General features: G+C 46.8%; 1 protein-coding gene across 9 annotated transcripts in view; it reads right to left on the bottom strand.

Annotated features, from left to right (window-relative positions):
• ACOXL (acyl-CoA oxidase like) overlaps nucleotides 1-13,815 on the bottom strand; it is a 359,669-nt gene that overhangs the window by 296,177 nt on the left and 49,677 nt on the right. For 5 of the 9 annotated variants that reach the window (XM_044772863.2, XM_070511750.1, XM_070511749.1 and 2 more), the window contains exons 3-7: nucleotides 13,011-13,094; nucleotides 4,833-4,919; nucleotides 4,381-4,479; nucleotides 435-549; nucleotides 29-115 (exon numbers count right to left, since the gene is read on the bottom strand). In XM_044772863.2, the coding sequence (XP_044628798.1) occupies nucleotides 29-115; nucleotides 435-549; nucleotides 4,381-4,479; nucleotides 4,833-4,919; nucleotides 13,011-13,094 (472 nt within the window). The remainder of the gene's footprint in view (nucleotides 1-28; nucleotides 116-434; nucleotides 550-4,380; nucleotides 4,480-4,832; nucleotides 4,920-13,010; nucleotides 13,095-13,815) is intronic. The other 4 variants (XM_070511748.1, XM_070511751.1, XM_070511752.1 and 1 more) reach the window with 2 other exon arrangements.

Genomic DNA, 13,815 nt, shown 5'->3' with positions numbered 1-13,815 from the left:
GGTAGGAGAGGGTCACCTGGGGACTCACCTTCTTTGTACATCATATCAATAGCCGTTACTCCCGGGTACAAGTTTCCGTCTTCATCCCGGACAGGAACGATGAAACAATGGGGCCCTAAGGAGGGCGAAGAGACAGTTGCTAAACTTCCTTTTCTAAAGATATGATTCAAGCTTTATTCATTTCCTGGGACAGTATAAAATTATGTTGATTCTGAAATTCATTCAATTCTATGACTGTGCACAGCCCATAATAGTGTATAATGTCAAAATGTAATGAAAAATTTTATCATCATGTATGTTTAGGAGATAAAGGTAGTACTGAAATTTTTACAGAATAAAAACAGCCCTGTCAAGTGGGTTTTCAGTTTAAAGTATTCGCTGGAAAATAGTAAAAGTAAAGAGAATTATTCTAGGCTTCCGGGTCGGTAACAAACCTTGAGATCTTCCATTTATGATGAGCTGGGCAAAGACCGCTGCATAATTCCCGTACATGGCATTTCCGATGTACATCTTCTCAGCATTTTCACACGGTGTGTTGATTACAAACTCCTGCACAGACACAGTAGAGGGACAGAGTTTCCTTTCTGATGGCTCATTTTGATCCCTCGGCTCAAGGCAACAAATACTGTGAAGCAGGTGCACATCACGTGGCACGAGCACTCAGGTGACTTCACAGCGAAGGGGCAACAACCAAACATCATCCGGCCCCGCCTCATGAGGTCAACGCCACTGTGCTCTCACCTCCAGTCACACAGTTCACCTCCACCTCCCCTCTGAAAACGGCTGGAAATTAAAGTGCCTCTTCAATGCTTAATCCAATTAGGAAGGTGAGTTGCCAATTTTCGATGGACAAAAAGTGCACATCCACTCTTTCCTGGTCCCTCTTCTTTATAATGTTGGGCTGACACATGTGCTACTTGGCTGACCCTGCCTGGCTTTATTAAAGTCTTTCATCAATGCCCACCTTCTTTCTCTCTAGACTGAGGTTTTGACTTTTAAATAATCCCATACCAAAAGCTCTGGTGATATATATTCATCTCTCCACAACCCCTCACTCCCAAACACCCCACCTGCAAGTTTCACAGGAAAGGATGGAACGTCCAATGACCTGGGGCCCCCTGTTGAATGAGTCCTCGTCTATATGTTTCCTTTTATCTGCTGGGCATTGCCCCTTCTGGATAAATCGCTTGGCTCTTCATGCCCTCCACTGTTGCCTGGGCCTTGAACATCCCTGCCTCCATGATAGGGGCCTGTTGTTTAAAAACCCACTACTAACCAAAGACCAAAACTGTGTGCCTGGATGCAAGCATGACTAACAGGCAACCATGACCTAACCCCACCACTGCTCAGAATCCTAGCCCATCCAATTTGGATTCTTGTTTTAAAGGCTTATTTAAGCCTTTGGATGATAATTTCAGAACTTGCCTCTCCATTTTCCTGATCAATGCGTTAATAATAAAAGGTTTCCAAAAAAGCTTCATACGTGTAAGCTCTTAAACCGAAGCATTTGTAAACAATTCTCTATCTATAGGGGAAGGAACCTTAGAAAATGCCATCCAATTTGTCTCCATAATATGATCAGGGATTCCAGCACAAAACAGTCTGAAATTAAGACTGGTCATGAAGAAGCAGGAAGCAAACACAGGCTTTTTTGTTTTAAGTCTCTGCTCAAAACTCGGTCTTCTTTTTCCTCCTCTCCGGAAGCCAATACAGGATCATACTAGAAATTCTCCCCTTCACTTCTTGGTTCTCCCTAATTCTGCTTGTCACCGGGAATGCCCTTAAACCTCTTGTCAAGCAGGGCCGGACTATACCTGCTGGCTTTGAATACAGGGTTCCTGGGACAGGCCGGCGAGTCCGACAATATCAGAGATGTGGCTGAACTAAACCAACAAGCTATTGATCACGTAAAGATTATCTCGGATTTCAGATTTTAAAGTATATAGACTACACTTTCCCTCTGGCCAAGAAATACAGTCTCGAAGCCTAAGGAAACATTCTCCGACATATGCTTGCACAGGAAAACTTTCAACATGTGCAAGGGCTTTTTCAGAAACATAAATGGACAAGCTGATTCTTTTGAACAGAAGTCTCTGGAGGCTGCCTTTGTCTTATCAGGCCAGCCAGGACTTCTCAAAGGAAAGAGTTATTTGAGGCTCGGTGCAGTAACAGCACCAACAACCAAAATCCATGCAGTGAGGAGCTGCTCACATCTCGAGGGTAGGAAGGGAAGCAGCAGAGAAGCATTGGCCTGGCACAAAAGAAGCTGGTGGCGCGGGGAAGAGACAGGAGTCCATTCGCCCTGAAAACATCTGATCCACTCTGGGAAAGGAGGTTTGTCACTTCTGGCAAAAACACTTGATTTGGAAAGTTTGCATCAGCCAAAATGTTGGCGTGGCACCTGGATCTAAATAATGCACACCATGTGTGTCGGTTCCTATCATAATTAGTTGGTGAAGGCCAAGAAAATGGCCAGTGTGGGAAGCACTGAAGAACATGGCTTTGGCTAGAGAGCTCTCAGCCTCATTTGTTTTTGCTATTTAGTATCAAGTGTAAAAAGGAAACTCTCCCTCACTGCCTAACTCTCCATACCACTACCCAATCCACCGCCCAAAAGAAAACAAAACCACCAGCCCACAGGCACGAACAACTGAAAAATGCAAGAGATTGAAAGAGTCCTCGAGGGAGAGAGGGCGCATATGATACGCTCTAACATTTTAAAAGGGAAATCAACGGGAAAACACAGAACCCAATGAAGGAGAAATCCCTTCCCGCTGCGTCAATCCTCAGCGGCCCGAGTTGATGCTGGGCTGTCCTCTCTCTCACTCCCTCGGGAGGCAGTGTTCACTAGGGTCTCCTCATCGTTATGATTTCAACCCCGCGACTCCCCTGCAGGAAGCAGCAGCTGCGGAAGCACACCAGGTAGCTAAATCATTTATGCGGTTCGGGGAAAATGGGACCAACACAGGGAAATGAGTTTTGTGGAAAAAAATAATTGTAAGAAGAAACAAATAAATAAGAATTGTCGGTGAGGTTTTTTTCCCCTTTAATGACAGCAAGGTGACCTCAATACTGTGGTTTAGGGGAAGAAAAAAATTGGCCAGCCAAAACCCAAAAGCTGTTTAGTCAGCTCCCATCGCTGGCAGGAAAGCTAAGCTGTTCAGGGCAGTCCCGCTTGAACCTGAGACTTGCTCATTAACTGCACAGCCGTCGTCAGTTTCCAAACCTCTGAGCCTCAGTTTCTCCACCTATAAAATAGGGGCAACAATGTCTTGCCATAAGTTTTTTTTATGGGCAGTCATTTTTCTTGTGCTTATCAATGACGTCCCATTGGGAAATCACTGGCCGCTGTGCAGAACTAGCATCAGGGCAGGAGGGCAGGCAGGGCATCCTCCCACACAACCCCACACCTGAATCTGTCATTCTAAATTCTGACCACCTCCAGTGATCAGTCGTGGGTCAGGCAAACCTGCTAACAGAAAACCAGATTCTAAAAGAACAAACTCAGCAAAAATGAAGAATAGGCTGAGTTGCCACACACATGCACATGGCCACATCCACACTCGTGCTCGTGCTTGCACGCATATATTTACACAAACTCAAGAACTTCAAAACTTATTTACTCCTTTGTAGTTCCTAGGAATACCCAATATCAAACAAGAAACTATCAAGGAGAGTGAACTAAGGAAATAGTTGCTTTCCTTATTCAGGGGGAGGAGGAGTTAAGGAGATGGGAGAAGGACTGACAGAGAAGAACTTTCACGTTAGTGCAGAGATATCAATTTAGCGCATCTTGAGCAACTTTTTTTAAATTAATGAGAATGGAAGGGAAACTATTGGAGTTCATCACACACATAGTAAAGGTAAGATTGCTTTGTGAAACCTTGTTTCAGTTGCCACGTGAATTTTTGTGCGGGTCACAATTAAAAACATTGCATCACTCCAGGACAGAGGACTCGGCTCCTGGTAAGGAAGCCGCAGCACAGACAGTGCCCTCCTACCCCATGGTGCAATGGAGAGAGCCAACAAGACCTCTTCCGGTCACTCATCTGCTATTGTTGTGAAGGACAACAAAATGTCTCCAATACTGTTCTCACAGAGTTGTCACAGGGCATTCAATTAACGAGGTCACATAAAGTGCTTGGAGCAGTGCCTGCCACGTAGTTGGTGCTGTGTGAGTGTTGGCTGGTATTAGACTCACGAAGGCTGAGCCTGTGTCCACATCCACCAAGGTACTTAGATGTTCGTTCTGACTCTGAGCCCCTTGGGTCAGAGAGCACCCACAGAGGGTGTGAAGCTGGATTCGGGAAGGAAGAGAGTCTGGTTCTGTGCAGGTGTCCTGCTGGAGCTGAACCACAGAACCATGGACAGAATCCTCACCTGGGCAGAGAGGTCAAAGGTGGCTTCAGTCTGGATCCCTCTCACATTGCTCCCGTGGCCTCTCTCAGTCATTGCGAACATCCCACTGTATTTCTGCTCCTGGAGTTTACCAGACATTAGAAGGGAATCAGCCAGTCAGATGGTTGCTCAAATTGCAGACCTCTCAGATCATTATGAATGTTGGTGAGAGAGGCGGGGGTGAGTTAGAGATAATTATAAAAAATTCAGCCTAGTGACAGCTAATGTGGTAACAATATGACAGTCTCGATGCAATTTTAAAAAGATAGTCTTGAAATTCTTATTCCAAACAAGATTCTTGCTGACACTAATTCTGTTTTATCTTCTTTTTCTGCCAACACACACACACACACACACGCACACACACACATCTAGCTACTGTGAATTTTTAAGGCTCTGTGTGGAAAAGAACATCTTTGAGGTACATGCCATACCTGGAGAGGCTGAAGCCACTTAGTTACATGTCCTGGGCTTCCAAGGTTCCTGATTGCACCTCCAAATAGCCAATAAATTATTCCACACTGGAAACAAGGACAATACAGGCCATTGTTAGGAAGAGTCAATAATTTAATGACCACTAAACCCACGGGTCAACCTCCGTTCAAGGAGCATCTACTCGGCTCGAGCTTTACATAAGCCCTGCAAGTGGCGAGGCTTCCGCGCCCTTCCCCTTCACTGCCTGTCAAGCTCCAGTTCCTCTCTGCACACATGGCTCATGTTCCCTCTCTTGGATGGAGTCAGTCCTCCATCCTCGGAGCTGCCCAGTGCACCCCATCAAATGACCGTTCCGAACTTTCATTCCGCCTTATCTGCTCAGGATCTAGCTTAGGGCCTGAAACGTAGATGATCCAGGTGCCGACCACAGTCTGCAGAGATGAGTCCTGTCATAAGAAACGGCACACACGAAGGCTGACGGAAGAAGTGATGCTGCAAAACGAGCAGGCACTCAGCCGGGGCTCAAATCCCAGTTCAGCTACCCACTGGCTGTGGGACCTTGAGCAAATGACATAGTAGCCTCAGTTTCCACGTCTTAGAAATGGAGTGAATGATGAGCACTCCCACTTACTGAGCACTCAAGCCTTCCAAGAATTGAGCTCCATACACACAAGCTCATTGAGTCTCACGACAACCCAGGGAAGAAGACATCATCACCCTCCACTTGACAGATGAGGACACCGAGGTTCAGAGGGGAAAGTGACGTGCCCAAGGTTTCACCCTGAGAAAGTGGTCAGGGCTGGGGTTCAATCTCAAGCTGCCTAATGCCTAATAGCACTTCATAAGGTTGCTGCAAGAACTCAGTGAGGGTCAACTGCCAAACACTTTGTCTGGTCTTTTATCAACCCTGGAAAAGTGTTGCTGACAAGGAGAAAGAAGAGCAGGAAAAAGAGAAGGAAGAGGAGAAGGCAGACTTCAGTGGGGCATTTGAAGGGAACAGGAGACTGATTGCAAAGACAGAGAGATCAAGCGGACGACATTGGCTGCATCTGCAGGTCAGCACCCCTTCACCCCCTCCGAGCCACACAGCCCCAGTTTTCCTCTGGGAAGCCCTCCTCCTCCAGAATCAGTCCAAATGGTTTGTGGCTGATGTTAACCTCCATCCCAGCTTTAGGATGAGCCTGGGGCCCAGGGCTGACTGATCTGCATAGTATCATCACCATAGGGATGACGGATGGAGGGATGGATCTGTGATCTGGGTGGGTACAATCAGAGTGGGTAAGCTCCTGAGGAAAAGAAGCTCTGTCTTTTTGGATGCAGTAGAACCTGGAGGAATGGGGGCCTGGTGCTGCTGGCTGCTCTCGCCATCACAAGAGCTGGTGAGTGAAGCCAACACACAGGGGTGAAGGTGGGGAGAAGGAAACAGAGACGAGAGATAAGAGAACTCGGGTCCCACACACTCACACTTGAAGCCTGCCACCCCCTGGACTCTTCAGTTACAGCAGCCAATAGACGCCCCTTCTTTTCAGAATCACTGCAATCGAATGAGCCCTAGCAGACACACTGATCCCGAGGAAGACCTGGCAGAGAAGTGGCAGGAAAGGCATCTTCACATCCTTCCATCTGAGAACTGTCATCAGCCCCTGGCAAGAACCAGTCCCGGCACCACACGCGTGTGACCAGCCTGGCGCTGACTGCCGAGCCTTCATCGACTGGCGTTCCATCGACCCCAACTGCTTGACCAGCTGAAACGCTCTGCCATCGTAACTGATGGATTTCATTAGTCACATCTGATAGACGCAGTGCTTTTCGTTTGGAGAATCATAAAGCATCCTCGGAAGATGCTTGATGTCCTGCTTTCTCAGCACCCCTCTCCACAGAATCATCGTGGACCCTGCATCTTGCAGTACTGATTCCAACCTGGGAAAATGGCATCCATCCAAACAGTGATATTTTTTCCCTAAACCACCTTGGAAATCGAGTTAAAGAAAAATATTTTTTTGAAACTAAAAGAGATTGAATTTTCCACCCCTAAATCTCTTTGACTGGTGGCTAATGTGCTCTTCACAATATATTCCTTTTCTAGGTTTTAAATCCTTTCCTCCTCTTTGGAAAGGGGGGGGAAAATCAGAGTGTTTCCTGCACATTTTGAAAGCTCCATTCACTAAATGCTCTCAGTAGGAGCACTGGGCTGGGGGAGTGAAACCTGTAGGTTTGCAGAAAACTTCAGCAGTTAACAGAAGTCTGCAGGACTCAACCCACACAGCCAGTTAAAATGTGGGCTCTTTCCCCATGTGCTGGCCAGCGTGTTGTCAAAGCCACGTCCCCTGAATAGCAGGTAAGTTGACTAAACAGGAGCACCCGGATGGCTCTAAGCAGCTGACTCCCTGGCCATTCAGCGGGGGCCTCCTGTGAGAAGCATGGACCCTCCCTCGCCCAGGCATAGGAAGGAGGCACCCAGCGAGCGACCACCAGGGTGAGCAGGTGAGTCAGACTGCAGTGAAGCAGACGACAAGAAGAAGGATTCAGGGTAGATTCTGGAGACAGAGCTGATGGGTGGACTTGGGAAGCGAGGACAAGAGAGGACTCCAGGTGACACCTGGGTCTTGGGCCTGAGTGCCGGATGGATGGAGGCCCATTATCTGTACGGGGGAAACTTGCAGGAGGAGCCAGGGAGGAGCGGACGGATTCGCTAAGACAGGGATGCTGAGACTGAATGAAGAAGGGCATCAATCCATTACAAGGGAGCAGCGCAACATGTCCTCCTGAGAGGGCGCTGTGTCCACTGCTGTCATTCTGTCCAAGGAGCGGCCTGGCCCCCAGCCCACCTCAGGGCACAGGACAAAGAGGTCTGTCTGTTCTGAGAGAGACTGGGAAAGTTAGTGGCAAGGAAGAACAAACAGGGAGGATACCTAACGAAAACTCTAAATATGTGCACACCTCGAACTGTTAGTTTGGGAAAGCTCTTTCTCTCCCTTCTCACTAATCCAGAAGAGAAAAAGGACAGCTACAGCATCGGGCACCTGAGGTCATGACCACAACACGCCCAGGGAGGGCTGGCAGCCTCCAGAGGCCACAGCCGGGGCTTCCTGGGGGCCGGGAACTGCAGCCAGGACAGGCTGAAGGGGCCTAAGGCTGGGGCCTCCGGCAGGGCCTCTTAACTTCCAAATGATGACTAGAAAGACAGACATCGTACAGTGGCCGGGGAAGCTGGTGGAACCCAGGTTGATTTCACCTCAGTCCACCAACTGAGCCACTACCTGGAAGACCACTGGGGAGGGCTCAGGGCCACATCTTAGTGGTTACAGCCCCCACCACTCACCAAGCCCCTGCTGCATGCCAGGCATGGCATGGAGCTCCTCACAGGCATCATTGACTTAAATCTGATCACAGCCTATGAATGGGCATTAGCAGTGCCATCTTCATGAAGAGAAACATAAGGTCACTCAGCATCATGAGTAAAAGGAACATGCCAGAACTGTGACTGAAGAATCCTAGATACTGAACGTGAACCCACATCATTCTAACTGTCTCCCCGCCGAGTTGGACAGCAAGATCTCTCATGCGTCCGCTGTGATAGGCCAGGTCCTTCCTACACAACATCCTGACAGCGGGTCTCCTAAAGAAGCTTCAAGTGCATTCAGGTTCTTTTCATTCCAAGAGCAAATGGGATACACTGAGGCACTGATGTGTTTTCTGAGACAATGGTGAGCCCAGAAGGGGCGGTGCTATGGACTGAATTTTGTTCCCCAAAATTTATATGCTGAAGCCCTAACCCCACTGTGATGGTAGTTGGAGGGGGTGGCCTTGGGAGGTAATTAGGTTTAGGTGAGGTCATGAGGGTGGGGCCATCTACAGTAAGAGGGTCCTCAACAGGAACTGAATCTGCTGGCACCTTGATCTAGGATTTCCCAGCCTCCAGAACTGTGAGAAAATAAATTTCTGTTGTTTAATGCAGCCCAAGCAAACTAAGACAGATAGTAAGATGGTTCAAATAAGGAAAAAAGGGAACAGCCATGGGGAAGAAGAAAAGGAAGCATGTCACATCTCTTCCGGCCTTAGAGTCCCTCCAGGCTGCATCAGCGTTTTGGGCAGAAGACCTTGGGCTGGCTCCCAAGCTAGAATGGGGACTCAAAGGCCTCAGGAAAGTCTCTCCCCCTGCACCTCTCTCACTCTCCCGCCCCCTGGCGGTGAGCCGCTCTCAGAGCCAGTCCCCGCCCAGCCTGCACTTCACTGTGTGAGTACAACTGCATTTGTGCAAAGCGCCCAGGGACACCCCGAGCCTTTGGAAAACACACACCTGGAGGGAGAGAGAAAAAGGACCCAAGGTCTGCGGGGTGCAGGGGACTTTGACAAATTGATGTTGACGCCCCCTCCTCAGGTTGACAGCCAGCCCATGTGAAGGTACAAAAGGAGAGCCAACAGAGGTCACTGGCTACTCTTGGGCTGGCAGTGACATCTGGGGATGCCCTGACCAGCCAGAGCTCATAGCAACTGTTCCCAGCGCACCACATCCCCTCCCTGGACCTCTCCCTCCACAGCCAACAGGAGAGACAGCCACGCCCTCCTGGGCTGACCTCAGGAGCACAGTCTACACACTCTTCTAACAGTCCAGGATATTCAAGCACAAGGGAAAAAAATCCCCCGCAATGACTGATGCGTGGGAAAGCAAACAGGGTTAATAATAATTTTTGTTAAATTTTCAAAGTTTTTTTTTGTATTGTGGTACAATACAAATTACGTATTTGCCATCTTAGCCATTTTTAAGTGTTCAATTCAGTGGCATTAAGTACATTCACAGTGTTGTGCAACCATCACCACTATCCATTTCCAAAACTTTTTCATCACCCCAAACAGAAACTCCGTATCCATTAAGCAGTAACTCCCCGTTAGCCTCTTCTCCCAGCCTCTGGCAACCCATAATCTACTTTCTGTCTCGATGAATTTGCCTAGTCTAGAAATTTTATATAACTGGACTCATACAATAATTGTCTTTTTGTGTCTGGCTTATTTGACTTAGCATCATGTTTTCAGAGTTTATCCATCTTGTAACACGTACCATAATTTCCTCCCTTTTGTAGCTGAATAATATTCCATCATATGTATATACCACATTTGCTTTATCCATCCATCTGTTGATGGACAACTTCGTTTGTTTGCTCCTTTTAGCTTTGTGAATGATGCTGCAATGAACGTTGGCCTACAAGTATGTTTGAGTCCTTGTTTTCAGTTCTTTGGGGTATATACCTAGGAATGAAATTGCTGGGTCATATGGTAAATTCTGCACCTAACGTTTTGAGTAACTGCCATACTGTTCTGATTCTATGCTTTCATTTAACACTCGTGTCCTGACACTTACTAAATACCAAGAAAGTAGGGGGTGACAGTCTCCAAGGAGTTTGCCATCTAGTGGTAATGAGACGCACACAGTAATGAGACGCATGAATAAACACATCAATTTAGAAGGGGTACACACTAGGACAGACAACTGTAAGGCACAGAGGCAGATGACAACACGCAGATGGGATTTAAATTGCAGGCCCGAGGGAGGCTTCCCCGAGGGGAGGAAACTTGAGCTGGGACTTGAAGAATGAGCAGGTGTCGGCCAGGTGAGGGAGGGGACTGTTGTGGAGTGGTCCAGAGGTGGATGAGAGGAACCGAAAGAAGGCCCATATGGCAGATCTCCTGGGGAGGAGGACAAAGCAGTGTAGACGGGATCCAGAGAGGTGAGTAGGGCCAGACCACACAGGACCAGTGGGCACATCGAGAATTGGAGAGTTTTTCTTGGGGCTGGCCCTGTGGCATAGTGGTTAAGTTCAGCGTGCTCTGCTTTGGCAGCCCAGGTTCACGGGTTTGGATCTGGGTGTACCACTCATCAGCCGTGCTGTAGCAGCATCCCACATAGAAAGTGGAGGAAGACCGGCACAGACGTTAGCTCAAGGCTAATCTTCCTCAGCAAAAAAGAAGAAGAAGAAGAAGAATTGGAGGGTTTTTCTAAAGCATAATGGGAAGGGGCTTTAAGCAGAGGAATGATGTGATCAGAGAAAAATTTTTAAAGATCTGTTTCTTTAAATCTATTCAAATTTCCTGCTAAGATATTCAGGAGTAAAACTTTTTTAAATGTTTTTATTGCGGAAAGTTTCAAACAAAATAGAAGAGTATAAGGAACTCTATGACGGCCATCATGGGCTTCATCTTTGCCCCAATTCGCTTTCCCATTCTACACCTCAGGTAATCTTGAAGTTTATCCCAGACATCCTACCATTTCACCCGTAAATATCTCCTATACATCTGTAAAAGATAAAGGCTCTTTTTAAAAACACAAGCCTAAAATATCCCACCTAAAAATATAACAATTCTTTAATATTGTCAAATAGCCAATGTTCAGATTTCCCCAGCTGGCAATTTTTCTTTTTAGTTTGTCATTTGAACCAGGATCTAAATAAGGTCCACACATTGTGATTGGTTGAAACATGTCTTAAGTCCGCTTTAAACCACTGGTTGCCCGTCCCTCATTCATTCAAACATTCCCCGTGCAGCTCTATGCACTAGGCTCTGTGCAAAACTCTGGAGATGCAGAGCAGAGGGCTCCAGAGAGCTGGAACCCCCGGTGGAGACTTCCCCATGGCCACACCCCACCAGGGGCCTGCTGAAGAGAAGGCAGGTGTGGGGCAAGATGGTGAAAGCACAAACTGAGGATCATGAGTCTAGCCCAGGATCCTCTCGTGTTTCTGAGACGGGGATTATCCGATGCATCTCAGTTGACTTTCTTCTCTCTGGAAGCCACAGCGAACCCATCCAGGAGGCAAGAGACCCTGCCTGGCTGAAGTCACAGAGAAGCCATTCTCCCCTGAAGGATCTAACTGTGGGTACCCTCACCACAGGATTGCACTCACAGATTTTTTTCTTTAATTTTTACCCATTTTTAAATGTCTACACTGCAAACAGAAATAACTACCATCTTGGACCCACCAACGATTGACCTGGCTTCTTGTCTGATAGTTCTCTCTTCATGCTCTAATTATAATTTCTCCCCTCTGGGGACATCAGGACTGGATGTTTGGATGCAGGAACTTACTTTAAGGCCAAGTGGTGTCCAGGGAGGGAAGAGAGGGCATGTACAGGGCCATATGAATGCCCTTCTGTTAGGAGACCTAGGGTACACGACAGGCCATGGCAATCATGCCCTCCACACTATTCTGTTTACCATCCTTGGAGAGCTGGGACACACAAAGCAAGCCCACAGTATGATGCCTTTATATACCCACTTAATCAGCAAAAATGGAAAAGTCTAGGAACGCCAAGTGATGTGGAAACATTACACAGTAATATTTCACAGTAGTCAAACATTACACAGGAGTCAAAAATGAATGAACTTCCATTCATATATCATCCTCAAAATGGCAAAACCATGGAAATGGAGATTAGTGGTTGCCAAAGGACAGCGATGGGTGGGAGGTCTGGCTGCAACTGCAAATGAGTAGCACCATAAGTTTCTTTGTGATAAAACAGACTTCTATCTTGATTGTGGTAGTGGTTGCGTGAAACTATAAATGGGACCAAACTGCATAGAACCACACACACACTCACACACACACAAACACACAATGAATGCCATGTAAAAACTAGTGAAATCTGAACAAAGTCTGTAGTCTAGTTAACAGTACTGTACCAATGTTGATTTCCTAGTTTTATATCGCTTTACAGCTATATAACGTGCCACCACTGAGGGAAACTGGGTAAAGAGTTCATGTGACTCTGTGTACTATTTTTGTAACTTCCTGTGAGCATTTCTATTTCAAAATAAAAAGATTTTTTAAAAAGTAAATATAAACGAATACAGTGGCATGCAACAATATGGATTAATCTTAGCGATGACATTTAAGTGATGAAAGTAAATCGCAAGTGATTTTGATACTGTTTTTATAAAATTTGAAACAAACAAAAGTAATTGACACAAATGCAATAACACTAAACAAACAGAAAAGCAAAGGAAAAACAAATACAGGATTGGATAGAATGGTTAAAGAGGAAGTCGGAGGGATGGGTTGTAAGGTGTACCATCTTAACCATCTATTCCAGTAAACAGACTGGTACCTCCAGGCCTCTATTTTTCTCTCCTTGCCACTCAAAACCCAGTACCAGGCCATGAAGGGTGGATGCCCAGCACCTCTCACCTTTACCCCTGTGGCCATGTCCGCTGTGGAGAGGACTTCTCCTATGACAAGGCTTCGGCTGATAAAATTCTTTGTTTTCTCTGCCTGAGAACATGACAGACCAATGTTAAGGTTTGCTTATGGTTTCTGACCTTTCAAATTAACATTTTTATAACAAACATATGTTACTTTTATAACAATAAATTCAACACAATAAAAGCAATTTTTTAACTAAAAATAATCATCACTCTACTGAAGTAAATGTTTTCAACCTTTTTTAACGTGGGCCTTCTGGTCTCTGGCCACATACAAAGTGTTTAAAGCCTTTTCTCACACGATAGAAAGTAGACTGGGTTCGCCTGGAGGCCAGGCTCCAACACTCCGCTCAGGTCTTGCGTTGTCTTCACCAAGATCGTCCCTCGAGGTCACTGGAGCTGGACACCCCCACGGTTCTGCCTAGAACACGGTGCAGCCTCTCTGCACTGATGCTCGACCAAGGGGCAACGCCTGGCTCAAGTCCAAGGCACAGTCTTGATGTGAAGACAGAGGGTTGGGGAGGTTTCCAAACATTTTGGACACAGGAAAAGCAATATTCTTCACTTTCCTTTCTAACCATAGACCATCTCAGGGTCTGATAACTTAAAAACCATGAGGTCCTGGTTCGTCTTCACTGCCCTCTTCTCACTCCCTGTACACAGCAGCCACAAATCCCAGAGCTGCAGAGGCCACTCTTTTCCATCGGCAAGAAATGAGACAAGGCAAAAACACTGTCCCTTTTTTAAAAATTCAGAGGCGGGTGGCATTTCCCTAGAAGGTGGTGGGCCCC

Source organism: Equus asinus, chromosome 6, assembly GCF_041296235.1.
Source record: "Equus asinus isolate D_3611 breed Donkey chromosome 6, EquAss-T2T_v2, whole genome shotgun sequence".
NCBI classification, from domain to species: domain Eukaryota; kingdom Metazoa; phylum Chordata; class Mammalia; order Perissodactyla; family Equidae; genus Equus; species Equus asinus.
The sequence above is the reverse complement of the archived record's forward strand: the minus strand, read 5'-3'. Positions and strand labels throughout refer to the sequence as shown.